Source organism: Xyrauchen texanus, chromosome 18 (assembly GCF_025860055.1).
Source record: "Xyrauchen texanus isolate HMW12.3.18 chromosome 18, RBS_HiC_50CHRs, whole genome shotgun sequence".
Classification (NCBI taxonomy): Eukaryota; Metazoa; Chordata; class Actinopteri; order Cypriniformes; family Catostomidae; genus Xyrauchen; species Xyrauchen texanus.
In genome coordinates this window covers 10,957,646-10,975,737 of record NC_068293.1, presented here as the reverse complement: position 1 = coordinate 10,975,737, position 18,092 = coordinate 10,957,646, and the positions used below count along the sequence as shown (strand labels likewise).

Below are 18,092 nucleotides of genomic sequence, written 5' to 3'. Positions count from 1 at the left end.
CAACTTTGAGAACAGTTTGATAATTTTCATAAAACCCGAAAGGATACAAGCACTGCCTTCATTGTTAGAAGGTAAAATTAAACTCAGAAAAATAAGACACACTGACAGATCACTTCATTAAGACTGCTGATTTGATCCGAGGATTATATACTCATGAAACGAAGTAAAACCACTAAGGTATCTTTTATTGAAAAGCAAACAATTTGTGCATAAAAAGAAGTGGGCAAAGAAATCAGGGTGGGAAATAAATTCATCATCACATCAATTTAATCAAGACTGAGTTGGATAGGGATTCGGGGAATGAAAGTTGGCTTTGGAAACAAGAAAAAAAGGGTTAAAATCGTCCAGAGCGTTCTCTATCTCTCGACTTTCGTTTCTCTCTGTCTTTTCCACCACCACCACCTCTATTGCGGTCCCTAGAACGAGAACGTCGCTCACGTGAACGTGAGCGGGAGCGATGCCTGTGTAAGAGAGAATACATTTTAGTCATGAGGCAAAAACATGCCCATTTAGATATAAAACTTGCCATACAAAAATGTCAGAAGTCAGTTTACAATAATGCATTTGGCAGACGTTTTTCTCCAAAGCAACTTAGTGCATTCAGGGTATACAATTCATCAGTTTGTGCTTTCTTGCGAAGCAAAACCAAGATCATGGGTTTGATAGAACCACGCTATACACTCACCTAAAGGATTATTAGGAACACCATACTAATACTGTGTTTGACCCCCTTTCGCCTTCAGAACTGCCTTAATTCTACGTGGCATTGATTCAACAAGGTGCTGAAAGCATTCTTTAGAAATGTTGGCCCATATTGATAGGATAGCATCTTGCAGTTGATGGAGATTTGTGGGATGCACATCCAGGGCACGAAGCTCCCGTTCCACCACATCCCAAAGATGCTCTATTGGGTTGAGATCTGGTGACTGTGGGGGCCATTTTAGTACAGTGAACTCATTGTCATGTTCAAGAAACCAATTTGAAATGATTCGAGCTTTGTGACATGTTGCATTGTCCTGCTGGAAGTAGCCATCAGAGGATGGGTACATGGTGGCCATAAAGGGATGGACATGGTCAGAAACAATGCTCAGGTAGGCTGTGGCATTTAAACGATGCCCAATTGGCACTAAGGGGCCTAAAGTTTGCCAAGAAAACATCCCCCACACCATTACACCACCACCACCAGCCTGCACAGTGGTAACAAGGCATGATGGATCCATGTTCTCATTCTGTTCACGCCAAATTCTGACTCTACCATCTGAATGTCTCAACAGAAATCGAGACTCATCAGACCAGGCAACATTTTTCCAGTCTTCAACTGTCCAATTTTGGTGAGCTCTTGCAAATTGTAGCCTCTTTTTCCTATTTGTAGTGGAGATGAGTGGTACCCGGTGGGGTCTTCTGCTGTTGTAGCCCATCCGCCTCAAGGTTGTTTATGTTGTGGCTTCACAAATGCTTTGCTGCATACCTCGATTGTAACGAGTGGTTATTTCAGTCAAAGTTGCTCTTCTATCAGCTTGAATCAGTCGGCCCATTCTCCTCTGACCTCTAGCATCAACAAGGCATTTTCGCCCACAGGACTGCCGCATACTGGATGTTTTTCCCTTTTCACACCATTCTTTGTAAACCCTAGAAATGGTTGTGCGTGAAAATCCCCGTAACTGAGCAGATTGTGAAATACTCAGACCGGCCCGTCTGGCACCAACAACCATGCCACGCTCAAAATTGCTTAAATCACCTTTCTTTCCCATTCTGACATTCAGTTTGGAGTTCAGGAGATTGTCTTGACCAGGACCACACCCCTAAATGCATTGAAGCAACTGCCATGTGATTGGTTGATTAGATAATTGCATTAATGAGAAATTGAACAGGTGTTCCTAATAATCCTTTAGGTGAGTGTATAGCCCAATAAAACCAAAGTAAAAAGTACAGACCTTTTCCTTCTGCGGCCATACAGTTCCCTTCTGAGCTCCCTTGAGATTGGCTTCAGGTGCATGAAATTGCAGAAGCCACCTCGAGTGCACTCTCTGCAGGAAGACAAGTACTGCAGTCAGTCAGAGAAAAGTATAACAGGATGTTTGTATAGAATGAAAGAGTGAAACTTTATCACAATACACACCTTCACCTGAACCAACAAATCATGTGCAATGTGACATGTCATGTGGTGAAGGCAACAGATATGGAGAGAGGGTGGAAGTGTAAACATGATTATCTGTGGCAGCGTGTGGGGGCATTTTGTTTTGCGTTCCTGGATGTACATGAGAATGTGTGCAATGCTCTCTGCTGGTGATTTAGTCACTTACCCCATTTCATACTGTCGACAACAGGCCTCTCTGAAGTCAGTGACAGGCGAGAGCTCAGCATGGATGGGCTGGCCATTAAACCAGCGGTTATTCAAATTAATCACTGCTTTCTCTGCATCTTCTTCACGACGGAACTACACACAAAAATACAACAGAGTTTGGTTATTTTTTTAGCACCATTTTACAATAAAGTAATAGGTCAGGGGAGGTTGTGTGTGACAGCTATTTTACAACAGGTAAAGGGTGTTCTTAGACACAAGGTTAAACCATAGTAAACTCACTATTGCAAGTGTCTCAATTGGTTTATTGCTTTTATAAAACAGCAGCAACTGCAATTTGATTAAAAAATATGATTACTGAAGCAATGTACAATAAATAGCATTATACAATACACAACAACAACATATTACCGCCAGGTAATATGATTCATTAGCTTAACTGTAGGCGGTTTATGATTGGCAAACTATGTAGCAACTTGGCACATTAACATGAAACGTGCTGTCAAAAGGTGAGTAAATCAGTATTTTACAATATGAACCAGACGCATCCAATCAGAAATTAGGGTCAGAAATAGAGCTGTTGGAAAATATTTTTTCTGCAATGCATCACGATTCATACTCAGAATCGATTCTGATTCTTTTGAGAATCGATTCAGAATCATTTGAGTTCAGTTTAAATCACGGCAGAGCAGTGGTGCGCGCCAAAGACAGACGTGGAAACAAAGACACGAGTTAAGTGCATACACTAAAGTCAAGTGCACAAACATGACTGTTTGCAGACCAGCTGTATCAAACACATGACCATTTGTGCCCGAATGAAACTACGATCCCGAAATTCTTTCCCAAACCCACGCACATAGCAACGGGAGAGTTTATTCGTGATAAGAAGCCAACAAACAACATGAAAGAAGCTCGTACCCATAATTGCACTAATTCGCACACAACGGTGTAAAACAGAATAATGACGAGGCAGCGGTTTGAGATGTTGGTGATAGGGTTGTGCCGATGGACGATATCATCGTCCATCGTGATGGCTGACCAACATCACGATGTAGAGCCACCATCGTGATGCCACGCCCCCTTTTGCGAGTCTTGCTAGTGTGACTCACTAATCCTAGTCTCTTCTATAGTTAACCTAAAAACTTTGCAGGGATTGCTCTGTAAATTCAATTGAGAATATAACTAATGCATATATGCTATTTTAAATACTGTAGTATATGCCAGAGACGTGACGTGTTAGTCTGTGAAAATACCGTGTCAGGCAGGCTACACAAATATTGATCTTGACATTGTTAGCTTCTTGTCTTTTTTTTTTACATGTCTTACACTGTACATTTAGATTAAAATATTTTATGTTGTAGGCTACAAGAAAATAGCCTTTATTAATTAATTATTAGTAGTTGTAGTGTCTCAGAAAATCTTGCTCATTGTCACATACTCTTGTATACACTGAAGCGGCAGTTTAAGATCAACCCAGACCATGCAGCGAACGTCAAATAACTTTTGTCTGGTTAATATTTTTAAAGAAAAATTTCCTTGGCCATAAATCCATAATGTCAAATCAAATGAAAGAAACAAGGTGAATATGAATAACACACATTTATTAAAACATAGAACAACAACAAATAAAACAAGAAAACGGGACTCAGACCGAAACTCGGCATTAACATTTCACTTATAATTAGCAGCACAATTAACTTCAGCACAGGCTACAAAATAAATTATGTTATTGAAATATTGTAAAGTGGTCATATGAACTACACAAATGAACGTTTAAAAAATAATATGCAAAATCGAATAGCTCCGCAACGGATGGCGAAAAATGCGTAAAGAAGTCAAATATCTTTCACCATAGACCATGTTTAAATTTCGATGTTTCTGGCCAGAAATACCAACATATTCACTTTATCTGGTTTTAATAAGCTGCGGATTGGAGTAACTACACTACCCGCTGTGCTGAAGACACGCTCTGATGGAGTACTGGTAGCACATATGCACAGATATTTCCGTGCTAATCTTGCCATGAACGGAAACCTTTTGTCGTTCGTTTTCCACCAAGTCAGCGGGTCCTCTTCCCCATCAATGGCCATTTCCTGCAGGTACATGGTCATTTCTGCCTCGACCTTTTGCTCATCAGTGAGCGTGGCTGTGGCTGCTCTCTTCGCAAGAAGGCTGCCCAAAGACGACTTTTTTCTTAGGCGCAATATATTAAAAAGCCCGGATGAGTAGGCTACTAATTAGTTGGGCTAGTAAAATAACGAAATAGTTTCAGTAGAAAAACAATATCTATGTAAAGAGATATATTAAAATAAAAAGTGCTTAAAAGTGCACAACTCTTCTTAAGTGGAAGAAATATTTTTCCCCCTTACGTGCAACCTATTGGAAAGCGCGGATGAGTCAGTTGGGATAGTAAAATAACGAAATTATAGTTTTTAAGTGGAAAATAGTAATTATGTAAAGAGATATATTAAAATAAAAAGTGCACAACTCTTCTTAAGTGAAAGCTAAAAAAAAAAATGCTTCACGTGTCGTGCAACCTGCTGATAAAGCGCCGACGAGTCATAAGTTGGGTTAGTAAAATAACGTAATTATAATTTGTCATATAATTTTTGAAAATTATATGAAATTATATAACGCCCCGCCCCACCCCACCGACGATATCATCGTCCGTCGCAATGTTTTACTGTCAACATCGTCAACTGCCAATTTAGGGGACATCGCCCAACCCTAGTTGGTGATGTTTTCATTTTATTATTTTGTTCTCTCACCCCACCTGATGCCTCTCTCTACTTTTGGGCGCTCTCCATTGCATTGGCTTTTGTCATTGCCGGTCACTTGTTTGTCAGGACAGCACGCACACCTGATGATAAAGGTTTTGTCTTCTACTCGCAGAGCAAACAAATGGAACAGTGCACACAGAGTAAAAAATTCTCAAGAAATTGAAAAAAGATATTGAAGGACAAGATGTATCGTGATGCATTGATAATCGTTTTATAATCAAATCGTTACCATTTGAATCGTAATCGAATCGTGAGGTCAGTGAAGATTCGCACCTCTAGTTGGACATTTTTAATTTTAACTGCACTGATATTATTAGTGTGTGCATGTTTAGTTCACTAGACAGGTATTTGGTGATAACTATTTAGTTAACAAAAAATAACTGGACAGCACTGACAGTACAATATCTCACCTTCACATAGACATTTCCCACCAAGTGATCTCCCAAATTATCACAAACATTCATCTCCTCCACCTCTCCATACTTTTCTTCCATTTCAGTGAAGACCTCCTGAAGAGAGTAAAATAAATGTGTTATTTGAGAATAAAATCAGCAATTTGTGATATTTGTCATAGAAATACCAATGATGCAACAAACATGAGGCCTCCTCTTTATATATCCATCATTCTGAAACAATATTCTTTTGGTGAGAATCAGGGTTCCCACACTTATTGATCAAGCAATTCCCATGACCTTTCCAGTCATTTGTGATAACTGGAGAGGGATTTTTAAAAACGAATGAAATCACCAATTCACTGAAAATAGCAACTCAAAAGTACAATATGCTCACAAAGATTAGGGATGCACCTATACCACTTTTCTCTTCCAATCTGATAAAAGAAATCTCAGTGTCAGCCGATACCAGTGGTGTTTTTTTGTTTTTTTTTGGCATAATCAGTTTAAAATATCTTTACATTATTGTATGGAACTAATTGGGGGTACTCTGTAATATGTAAAGAAACACAAAACCCTAACTCAGAGGCTCTCAATTATTTCGGGACACACCCCTTGAAACAATAAATTTTTTATTTAGTTTTTACTGAAAAAAAACTGCTTTTAAAAGATTAAACAAAATTTTCTTTCATCTTCATTCAAAAAAGGTTTTATTTAAAAATACAATGAAAACTGAATGAAAAGTTACACATCACTCCGTAGGGGCGATTGGCTGCTCAGAAAACCAAATCCTCATTTAACTACCAAAAAGTTATACATGTCATTGGAGACAATTGTATGCTAGAAGTTATTTTTTAATAAAAAACTGATTCACACCTATGAATGGAAAGAAGCTTCAGCATTCTCTATAAATAAAAATAAAAAAACATCCTCATCCAGTAATAAAAAATGATTGTGATTGTCGCATCCTAGTCAGCGCTGAAAAAAGTATCACGTGACAGCGTTTACATGCCATTTCGGTAGCGGTCAGGACTTTTGGACAATAATTAACATCTGATTAATGATTATGATAAACTTTCATAAAAACAGACCTTTCTGCCATCATTTACTCACCCTCTTCATTCAAAATCAGTATTAAGGAAAATAAATTGTGCACATTGGGTATTATTTTCACTATTTCTTGTTGAACTTGTGAAAGTGAACGGGATTTGGGGACGGGTCAGACTTCCGCGCCCCCTTGCAAAAACTCATACTGCGATTATTTTGAAAAATATTGCGTTTTGAACTGCGATTATGATGGTAATGTTTTCCACATGTTCAACTGCAAAAAGGCTGCTGGGGTTTTCACACTTGAGCCCTCTTATATAAAAACTAAGACCTGAGACCTTTTTTCAGTTCAACCACAAACAAATAAATATATAAACAGTGAAACAAAGTCTTCATATCCAAATGTTTCCATACACCGTGTACCTGGTTTGTCCATTTTGTGACAGAATCTCATCCCACTAATCATCAACATTAGTTTATGAAACAATGAACTTGAATATTAGGGATGCTCCAATCAGGATTTTAACATCTGATACGATCTCCAATTTTCTTTTCATCTCATCAATCGATGCTGATCATTTAACTTTCACTGTCAACTTTCTGCTCAGTCACTGTTAACTACATTTCCCTGTTGGTAAAACCATAGTTGTTGCCTAGTTTTTCTGTCAAAAATAATGTTGGTTGATTGAATAATGCAATAAACACAAAATCTAATTTGTGTATATATATAAATGTTACTCTTTATTCTAGGCCTTAAAAACAAATGACAGGAGACTGGAGGAAGAGAAGTTTCTGGACTCTGCAGGTGTTACTGTTAATTCTGTTTGCTCAGCAAGCATTTAATAAAGATGTTTGAATTATTCCCCACCTTGTATTCTGCGTTATTATTATGATACCTGTGCCTTGCGGAGACTGAGATCAGAGCCTTGCGGAGACTGAGATGCTGCTTCCGTAGATGATAATAAAAAACGCTTCACGCAGGACACGCCAGTTGAGTGTAAATAAACTGTTTAGAGCACGTAAGCAAACAGAACCAAACTCTGAGAACCAAATTAATTGTGCAGCTCTATTGCACACTGTACAATTTTGGCCATGATTCTGCCGTCTGAGACAAATTTCAGGAATCCTATAGGATTTCTCTCGTCGCAGGGCAAAATCGGCAATCTTACAATGTTCAATGTGACATGTTCACAGACGGCCGATTAATTGCATTTGCGATGATTTTAAGCAGCCGGCGAAATTTGGCCAGTGTCTGAAATGTAGCATCGTAGCCGTACAGTGTGATTGCTATTAGGACGGGATGAGATATTCCGCTCCTCTCTCACACCCTAATTCACTTGGAAAGAAACCTGCTCCGCGTCTGCACCATTTCAACATTTGTGCCAAGTTATCACTCTACTCAAGCACTTTCAATGTTTTTTCAAGTCTTTCAATGTGTATGTGAGAAACAGATCAGTATTTAAGTCATTGAAGATATGGATTTAACCACTGGAGTCTTATTATTTTTTATGCTGCCTTATATGATTTTTGGAGCTTAAAAATGTTGAAGGCACCTTGCATTGTATTGACCTACATAGCTGAAATATTCTTCTAAAAATATTCCTGTGTGTTCAGCAGAAGAAAGTCATACACATATGGGATGGCATGAGTAAATGATTCATTAATTTTTGGGTGAACTATCCCTTTAATACGCAGACAATGTGTATGGTCACGTAAACACATTAAACAGTGTTCCTTTATCGATGTAAGGTCGTAAGTGGCGTGAGACTAAACCGATTGAAGTGTGTACACTTTGGTCCATAACATAGATTTGGTGTTGCATGTAAAAACCCTTACCGGCGTACTTATCAGCTTATCCAATGCACGCATGTGTTGAGCGCAAGCCTCTTCGAGGTTTTATGACAAAATCGGAGAAAAATTTGAATATTTTAAATCTCACTTAAACGTGGTTTTCTTGCTTTATTCAATTTTCTTTAAATAAGCTCATTTTTGGAATTAATCAGCATATTGTGTGCATGTAAACAGGCAAAGACAGGACACCTACCTCAAAGAACTCATCGTAGTGTTCCTGCATCTCAACATCACTAACAGCATCTGATAAAATAATATTAAAAAATTATGTCTTTAGTTATCAAAAGGATACTTTTCATATCTGCGAACATTTAGCCAAACCACCCCCACCCACCCGTGTAGGAGAGTAAAAACTTACTTATGCCATCAGCAGACTGCGCTGTGTTTTGTGGGTTCCGGTAAATGTTCAAGAGAGCAATGGTCTGAAACACATATCAAATGTCAAAAATTTTCAATTTGTTCAATATGGCCAATACAATTTTACTCTGGGAGGAAACATACACTAAGCAGAACTGCATTCAATGAAAATTCATGTACATCCAGGGTTTTCAACTGGGGGTCCCTGAAGGTACTCCAGGGGGTCCTTTGAGAAGATATACAAAACACAGAGTTTTCTTAACTTACTAACTAATGTGAAGTAGCACTGATTTATTATGTTCTTAAAGTAATTGACTATAAAGTGTTAAAAAATAAAACAGCCTTTTTTTGGGCGTTGTTTGACTGGCTGAGTATTCTAGGTGGGGGATCCCTGGGTCTGTATTGGTTGAAACCCTTGTGAAAATAAAGTTGTACCTGGCTGAAAGTGGGTTTGTTGTGGAGTCTTGAGCATCGGTCTCCGTGGCGACATGCTCCAATTTTAAAGTAAAAAGAGCAATTAACCCTGTTCAAAACAAGAGAAAAATGTTTTGGATTTGTTTGTGTTCTCACACACACACACACACACACACACACACACACACACACACACACACACACACACACACACACACACTCTTACTTCCTCCACACGATATTCTAATACACCATATCTGCGACCCAAAGGAAAACTATTAACTGAATTAAACGATAAGGGATTATATGTGGACTCGTTTCTAGTTGAAATTATAAATACAAAAGACCAACAAGCAACGCGTTGAACGAGATCACGCGATTAACTATACAACAACCAAAGCTTAATATAAAATGATATAAATACTTATCAATTAATATGCATATTAAACAACTCTATCGTGTAAAACAAACATTTAAAATTATTATTATGGGGCGCGTGGTAGCAAACAATGTCAGCGGATGACCACGCGAGGCATTGGTTAAAAAGCCAAATATATTATCTTGTGCCGATAAATGGCGGTAAGCAAAAATGCTGGCACTTTTTGGCAAATAATCCAATGCAAGCAACATTTCAAGAATAAGCACTTACTTGTCTTTTTCTGTTCCAAAAATCGACGCCAAATACTCTGCCATCTTGAATAAAGACAGACGGTGGCCGATTGTTCTTCTACCGGTGAATCAGTAGCGGATACTCTGAACACGGACGGCAAGACTGCTGCCACCTTGTGTTAAGGAGCAGAAACAGCAGGGGCGAAACATATCGTCACCTTCCTAAAATAATGCATTAAGTCATTTTTTCAGGTTTTTCAGAAATTTTACCAGAGGTGGCCAACATCATGAGGAGATGATTTAGGCAAAAAAAGTAAAATAAAAAAAAATAAAAAATAAAATTACTTAGGACATTATTTTAGGAAGGTGACGATATTTGTTTTTTCATCAATAAAGTAGCCTATTCTACAATTTTTATAATTGTAAACATTGAACATGAATAAAGTGTGTGTGTGTGTGTGTGTGTGTGTGTGTGTGTGTGTGTGTGTGTGTGTGTGTGTGTGTGTGTGTGTGTGTGTGTGTCTGTGTGTCACCTATATATATATATACATTTTTTTTCTTTTTTTACTTGTATAAACTGAATGAATATAGAAATCTTTACTTATATTCATTCAGTTTATACAAGTAGTATACTTAAGTAGAGTTAAGGTTACTTTAGACAACTACAGCCTTTAGAATGTGAAATTATAATTTTGGTGAATTTAGTGATTATTCCTAAAATAATTACAAATATAATTAGACATTTGTCACAAATATGACCTGTAATAACTCATGCATCCCACCCACTTGGCACCTATACAACCTTTGGAAAGTAAAAAGTATAATTGTGGTGATTATTAGAACATTTTTAGGTGCAATAATTGTAAATGTATACTTAGACATATTGGGGGATTGTAGTGAGTTATGCATCCCACCGTAAACCCACTTCAATATTTAAATTTGAAAATATAATTTTGGGGAACCTGAGTATTTTTTTCTGAAATAACTGAATACAATAATGTGTCTGTATAATTGGAAATGCTGGATAAATCTCTTACATTGTATGTCATCCAACACATTGACAGCCAACTACACCTTTAGATTCAGAAAGTAATACATGTTTTATTTCTTATTTTATTTATTTTTTATAACAGTTTTCATGTTAGAAAGTGCAAGTCAACTGAATTTATTGGTTCACCGTTTCAATGACAAATGTAACCTTCGACGTGTTGACACATTTTGTTGACTTTTGTTTGTGGAATATGCAACAAATATCAAACTTGTAATTCAATTTACACCGCTGCTCAAGCGAGAGTTCAACTTACAGGTGAAACTCGAAAAATTAGAATATCGTGCAAAAGTTCATTAATTTCAGTAATTCAACTTAAAAGGTGAAACTAATATATTATATAGACTCATTACAAGCAAAGTAAGATATTTCAAGCCTTTATTTGATATAATTTTGATGATTATGGCTTACAGCTAATGAAAACCCCAAATTCAGAATCTCAGAAAATTAGAATATTGTGAAAAGGTTCAGTATTGTAGTCTCAAAGTGTCACACTCTAATCAGCTAATCAACACCTGCAAAGGGTTCCTGAGCCTTTAAATGGTCTCTCAGTCTGGTTCAGTTGAATTCACAATCATGGGGAAGACTGCTGACCTGACAGTTGTGCAGAAAACCATCATTGACACCCTCCACAAGGAGGGAAAGCCTCAAAAGGTAATTGCAAAAGAAGTTGGATGTTCTCAAAGTGCTGTATCAAAGCACATTACTAGAAAGTTAAGTGGAAGGGAAAAGTGTGGAAGAAAAAGGTGCACAAGCAGCAGGGATGACTGTAGCCTGGAGAGGATTGTCAGGAAAAGGCCATTCAAATGTGTGGGGAGCTTCACAAGGAGTGGACTGAGGCTGGAGTTACTGCATCAAGAGCCACCACACACAGACGGGTCCTGGACATGGGCTTCAAATGTCAAACGTCTTACCTGGGCTAAAGAAAAAAGAACTGGTCTGTTGCTCAGTGGTCCAAAGTCCTCTTTTCTGATGAGAGCAAATTTTGCATCTCATTTGGAAACCAAGGTCCCAGAGTCTGGAGGAAGAATGGAGAGGCACACAATCCAAGATGCTTGAAGTCCAGTGTGAAGTTTCCACAGTCTGTGTTGGTTTGGGGAGCCATGTCATCGGCTGGTGTTGGTCCACTGTGCTTTATTAAGTCCAGAGTCAACGCAGCCGTCTACCGGGACATTTTAGAGCACTTCATGCTTCCTTCAGCAGACAAGCTTTATGGAGATGCTGACTTCATTTTCCAGCAGGACTTGGCACCTGCCCACACTGCCAAAAGTACCAAAACCTGGTTCAATGACCATGGTATTACTGTGCTTGATTGGCCAGCAAACTCGCTTGACCTGAACCCCATAGAGAATCTATGGGGCATTGCTAAGAGAAAGATGAGAGACATGAGACCAAACAATGCAGAAGAGCTGAAGGCCGCTATTGAAGCATCTTGGTCTTCCATAACACCTCAGCAGTGCCACAGGCTGATAGCATCCATGCCACGCCGCATTGAGGCAGTAATTAATGCAAAAGGGGCCCAAACCAAGTACTGAGTACATATGCATGATTATACTTTTCAGAGGGCCGACATTTCTGTATTTAAAATCCTTTTTTTATTGATTTCATGTAATATTCTAATTTTCTGAGATTCTGAATTTGGGGTTTTCATAAGCTGTAAGCCATAATCATCAAAATTATATCAAAAAAAGGCTTGAAATATCTTACTTTGCTTGTAATGAGTCTATATGATATATTAGTTTCACCTTTTAAGTTGAATTACTGAAATTAATGAACTTTTGCACGATATTCAAATTTTTCGAGTTTCACCTGTAAAGATTGATGAGAGAATATACATTTTTGGCTGAACTATCCCTTTAAGCTCTGATTTAGTTCAGTAAAGTTGGATATATATTCACAGATTCGAACTTCCCGGATCAATAACTCATAAGCGAAACGTTCTTAAAACACAAACAACACCTATTTCAAACAGCAGTAATGTAGACAACGAACTACAACCTCGTTTCCATCAAACCAAGCCTCCATCATAGCTGGACAAATTACATTGATCTCTAAGCGAAGCCGGCTGAGACTCAAGTCCGCAGGGACCATCTGCAAAGTGCAAAACCGAAAAGCGATACTACAAATATATTCAATAACTTCACTGTTACACATTGTAGTGTCACCAAATTCAGTTTACTCATCAGTGGTCTCCTGTTGGTTATACTACAACACTTAGTTTGGAAAAATGTCCCTTTTCATATTTTTAAGGAATTTTATTAGGAAAAATATTCAATAACTTCACTGTTACACATTGTAGTGTCACCAAATTCAGTTCACACATCAGTGGTCTCCTGCTGGTTATACTACAACACTTGGAGAAATGTGTTTTTGCATAATTGGGGTATTTTAATTTTTTTATTTTTAATGTTCTTATGGTGAACTCATAGAGCTCATGGCTGCCTCATGGCCACTGCCTTTAAACCAATCAAATGCAAGATTCATAGGGTGACTATGTCACTAGCCAATCAGAAGCAACTTTCAATTAAGCTCTACCTGCAGTGATCTCGTTTTAGTCTGCAAAAAACCTATGAGCTGGAAAGCAATCTTTCAGTTCTTCATGCAGTTGGATTCCATTGACATTTTTTCTTCAGTCCAGTTCCATCATTATATGTAAGTAATCTTTTGTTTTTATTGTCTTTTCATTGTAGTTATTAACCTAGATAGTTGAAGTATGCTTGTATACCTGTTCAGTCTCAGAAATTAAAATTTGATATAGATCTTGTGTGTAAGTTTGTAGTGTCACTTAAACTCATGCTACCAAAAGACATCAATCAATCTCAGGATGGTTGGGCAAAGAGAGATGGAGCAAAGCCCCACACTGCCAACACCAAATTTTACACTGCTCCACCCACTGTTCCAGTTCCAAAGAGAGCAAAGTCAACTCTAACCACTGGCAAAGATCTTCAGAAGAGCACAGATGTGAAGAACAGCAGCAATGATCTCACATGTAAAGTGTCTGAGCCTGCAACAGAGGTACTTTTTTGCTGATCACTAAAATAAAATGTATCCACTAAACAGATTAAAATCAAGTAATTGTAACTTGTAGAGCCTGAAACCACTTAGCAATTTGCAGAGCTATATAAACATTAAGGAAGCATTATGAAACATTAAGAATTAAGCCAGCTGTATTGACACCCAAGGTGTGTTCACCCCAGGACACATGGTCCATCTTCCAATAAATACTTGCAAAATCACATAAAATAACTATTCTAATAATGTGAGAAATATCCATGAATACAAAATGTGGTGGGCTAGTTTAATGACAGCTTTCTGTACCAGGACGGTAGAATGTGCAGACAGAGTATTGCACATTTAAGGCATACTGAACAGAGGCTGAATTTCACCCTGCGGCACAGGGAGTTTCAGAATTTGAGGCCTGATGAACTCATCATATGAGGCAAGTTTCTCATTAAAACTGTGGTTGTACCAGATTGTTTATCTCAAATTAATCCATCTGTTGATGCATCAATCCTTAAAAATGTTTTTGGGAAAATATCATGGGTTGTTCTGCATAAAATGATATCCAAGTAGATTGTCAGTCCAGAAGTTCTGGAGTGACTTCAGACAAACCAATCTCACCAAAGTGTTGCAAAAATGATCTATTCTCAAACTTGTTGACAGCAATGTGATCAAACATTAACTTTAGCCTCTAAGTTACCTGACATTTTTGTGTGATTAATTTTCTTTACAATTTATTCAGAAGGTGATAGAATGTTACATTGGAGCCATCCTCAATTGTAAGAATATACCACATGAATCACTACACCATGGGTGTCATTTTACACCGGCACAAGAGAACAGATGACCAGGCAAGGGTTAAAAAAGGTAGGAAGATCTGTAATAATTTATTATAATTGTATCACTTTAGTACTGTATTCTGAAAGGGTGTCAGTACGGTTTGAAATGTGTGTATAGACCATTTATAGTGTTATTATAATCCTTGATATGAAACTGGAATATGTTGTTTTTAGCCAATACATTTTGGTTCGTCCTGTGGAGGATAATGCATAATGTATACTGTGTACATGCAATCTCTCTTTTACTTCTGTATATTAAATAGATTAGAGAAAAAAATAGTTTTTACATTTTCATACATTGTATCAGGTCAAATTTGATGACTATGATGGAGCCATTGGATTTGTCAATATAAAAAATGCACACTGGAAACTTGTGGTGAGTATATACCTACTCATGTAATACTTTGTGCCTTTAAGCACTTTTTCATGTTTCGTTGTTTGTGCATTTAAAGGTTATCAGCCTTACAATTGCTATAAAGATTTATAACTACATATAATCAAGTAAATATAACTAAATATACATTAATATTTCTTAAACATTTTAATACAAGTTAATGTTCTTTTTTTAAATGTAATTAATCAACTCACAGACAGTGTCATATACTGATATTTGTATCTCACGCAGCCTTATTTTGTTCATGCTAATAATAACATATTACCAGTGCCTCAAGATGCCTCTTCATTGTCTTCATCTCTATTTTTGTGAAATCATTTAAAATGATTGCCCAAACAAAGCACTCAGTTCATCCAACAGTATCTCATTGATGGTCCATGCTGCTCATCTAAAGTTTTGAGTCTTCTGTCATTCACTAAGACCCCTAATGGTGAAACTCACGTCCAACTGATCTGAAAGCTTAGAATTTTCTCAATACTTTTAAGAAGAATGTTAAAATATACCTAAATAAATGACTTGCTACTTTTTATACTCATACTTTTAAGTCTATTTTGTACAGTAAATGTACTTTCAATGCTGTGTATCAGTTTTTCAACTGTGGTTTTTAAGTTTTATATATATATAAAAAAAAGCTTATTTTATATTTATTACTGATGACATATTTAAAGATGGCATGGTGTAATGATATGTAATTTTTCAAACAGTATCTTCATGCCCTTTCAGACCACATTTTTGTGGTTGATTCTATGCAAGTGTCAAATGAATTTGAGGACTCCAAAAAGGCTGGCTACAGATTTGGGTAATATAAAATAGATTATGGGAAATAAATAGGTTACACACATTTTGGGGAAATTCGAAAATAATGTCTAATTATTTCGATTATGTGCAAATACAAAACAAAAATGTATTTTAGACAGTATTTCAAGATGCGCCGGAATAGATTTGGAAAGGAGGACTGGGATAACATCAAGTGGCAGCCTGGCAAGATAAACCACACATTTCAAAATGATTGCACCAGTTGCAGTTGATTGGTTGTGATGCAGGTGATTCTATGCAACATAGAATAGGTTAAATAACCTAAAACGTGTAGTTTTACTATGTAAGATCATACACCGTACATGTGTTATTATGCCATTCATACAGATGACGATGATGGAATTTCCAAACATACCTGTAACGTTTGTTGCCCAAGGAGTCAAGAGGAGATGCAGGAGTAGAAACTTTAAATCCTTTAATTACAATAACTGGAGTGGAACAAACACTGGAGTGGAACAAACACAGGAGTAACATAAAAAATAACAATACAATTCAAGGATTGACAACTACTGACAAACTGGAGGGTACTCTGAACTTAATAAGGGAATGATATACAGGTGGGGATAACGAGGGAGTGATCGGGGCAGTGACTTCTAGGAAACGTAGTGCAGGAGAGAACTTCAAAATAAGAGCCCTTGAATGTGGTGAAGACCCCCCCCCCCCCTCTTTAAATGGGCGACTCCTGGCACCCCAAGACACAGAAGAAAGATCCCAGGAGGATGATCGGGGCCTGGGGGGTGGCTTCCGGGCTGGGAATGGATCAGGAGGCCTGGGAGGCCGCTGCAGGATAGGGACTGGTTCAGGAGGCCTAGGAGGCGGCCGCAGGACAGGGACTGGGTCTGGAGAGAGAGGATCAGGAGTTGGCCACAGGGCAAGGACTGGTTCTGAAGGTCTGGGAGGCGGCTGCAGGGCAGGGACTGGTTCTGGAGGTCTGGGAGGCAGCCGCAGGGCAGGGACTGGTTCTGGAGGCCCGGGAGGTGGCCGCAGGGCAGGGACTGGCTCTGGAGGCCTAGGATTGGGTGGAACCGTGTAAGGCGGAGCCATGGAAGGCTCCGGGGCGGTGCCGTGGAAGGCGGAGCCACGGAAGGCTCAGGAGGCTTTGGGGGCGGAGCCGTGGAGAGCACTGGCAGAAACAGAAGAGAAGGTGCCCTCTTCCTACACTTTCTCCTTCGGCCAGCAGTGAGCGTGGTTACGTGGACGGTCGAGGCTACAGGCCCTGGCTCTGGGTCGGTCGAGGCTACAGGCTCTGGCTCGCTGACCGTGGCAGGCATGGGCTCTGGCTCTCTGACCGTGGCAGGCATGGGCTCTGGCTCGCTGACTGTGGCAGGCATGGGCTCTGGCTCGCTGACCGTGGCAGGCATGGGCTCTGGCTCGCTGAAGCAGTGAATCAACCACTGGAAACAGGATAGGATTGGTCCCTATAAAAAACTCTAAGGACAATGCAAAGGACATTTTTCCAAACTAAGTGTTGTAGTATAACCAGCAGGAGGTCACTGATGTATGAACTGAATTTGGTGACACTACAATGTGTAACAGTGAAGTTATTTAATATTTTTCCTAAAAATAAATTCCCAAAAATATGAAAAAGGAATTTTTTCCAAACTAAGTGTTGTAGTACAACCAGCAGGAGGCCACTGATGTGTGAACTGAATTTGGTGACACTAAAATGTGTATCATTGAAGATATTGAATATTTTCCCCCAATAAAATTCCCCAAAAATATGAAAAAGTAATTTTTAACAAACTATGTGTTGTAGTATAACCAGCAGGAGGTCACTGATGTGTAAAGTGAATTTGGTGACACTACAATGTGTAACAGTGAAGTTATTGAATATATTTGTAGTATCGCTTTTCGGTTTTGCACTTTGCAGACGGTCCCTGCGGACTTGAGTCTCAGCCGGCTGCGCTTAGAGAGCAATGTAATTTGTCCAGCTATGATGGAGGCTTGTTTTGATGTAAACGAGGTTGTAGCTCGTTGTCTACATTACTGCTGTTTGAAATAGGTGTTGTTTGTGTTTTAAGAATGTTTCTCGTATGAGTTATTGATCCGGGAAGTTCGAATCTGTGAATATACGTCCAACTTTACCGAACTAGAAAAGACGTGCCTTTTCAGCGTGAAGGTCGGATCCGACAGATTGCTTGTCGCTGGAATCTTATCATGTTGCATCTCGTTATGACAAGGTGTAACACCAAATGGAAATATTAGCTAATAATTTTGCTTTGCTGAAAATACGGAATTATGTT

At 38.4% G+C, this 18,092-nt stretch overlaps 1 protein-coding gene across 1 annotated transcript; it reads right to left on the bottom strand.

The window, feature by feature from the left end:
* Positions 1–135: 135 nt before the first annotated feature.
* On the bottom strand, positions 136–9,899 carry LOC127658583 (splicing factor U2AF 35 kDa subunit). Its single transcript, XM_052147950.1, has 8 exons — positions 9,793–9,899; positions 9,165–9,252; positions 8,731–8,794; positions 8,566–8,615; positions 5,493–5,591; positions 2,304–2,437; positions 1,935–2,027; positions 136–461 (listed from the first exon to the last, which is right to left on the bottom strand). Exons 1-8 carry the CDS (start codon positions 9,834–9,836, stop codon positions 335–337), a joined length of 699 nt encoding a protein of 232 aa, XP_052003910.1. The 5' UTR covers positions 9,837–9,899; the 3' UTR covers positions 136–334.
* Between the last annotated feature and the right edge of the window lie 8,193 nt (positions 9,900–18,092).

What these genes read in the sequence shown, in the direction of transcription:
- LOC127658583 (XM_052147950.1), bottom strand. Translation starts at nt 9,836, where the DNA reads ATGGCAGAGTATTTGGCGTCGATTTTTGGAACAGAAAAAGACAA. An exon ending in TTTGGAACAGAAAAAGACAA is followed by an intron (nt 9,253 to 9,792) that starts GTAAGTGCTTAT and finishes TGTTTTGAACAG; the next exon opens with GGTTAATTGCTCTTTTTACT. An exon ending in GCAGTCTGCTGATGGCATAA is followed by an intron (nt 8,616 to 8,730) that starts GTAAGTTTTTAC and finishes TTATTTTATCAG; the next exon opens with ATGCTGTTAGTGATGTTGAG.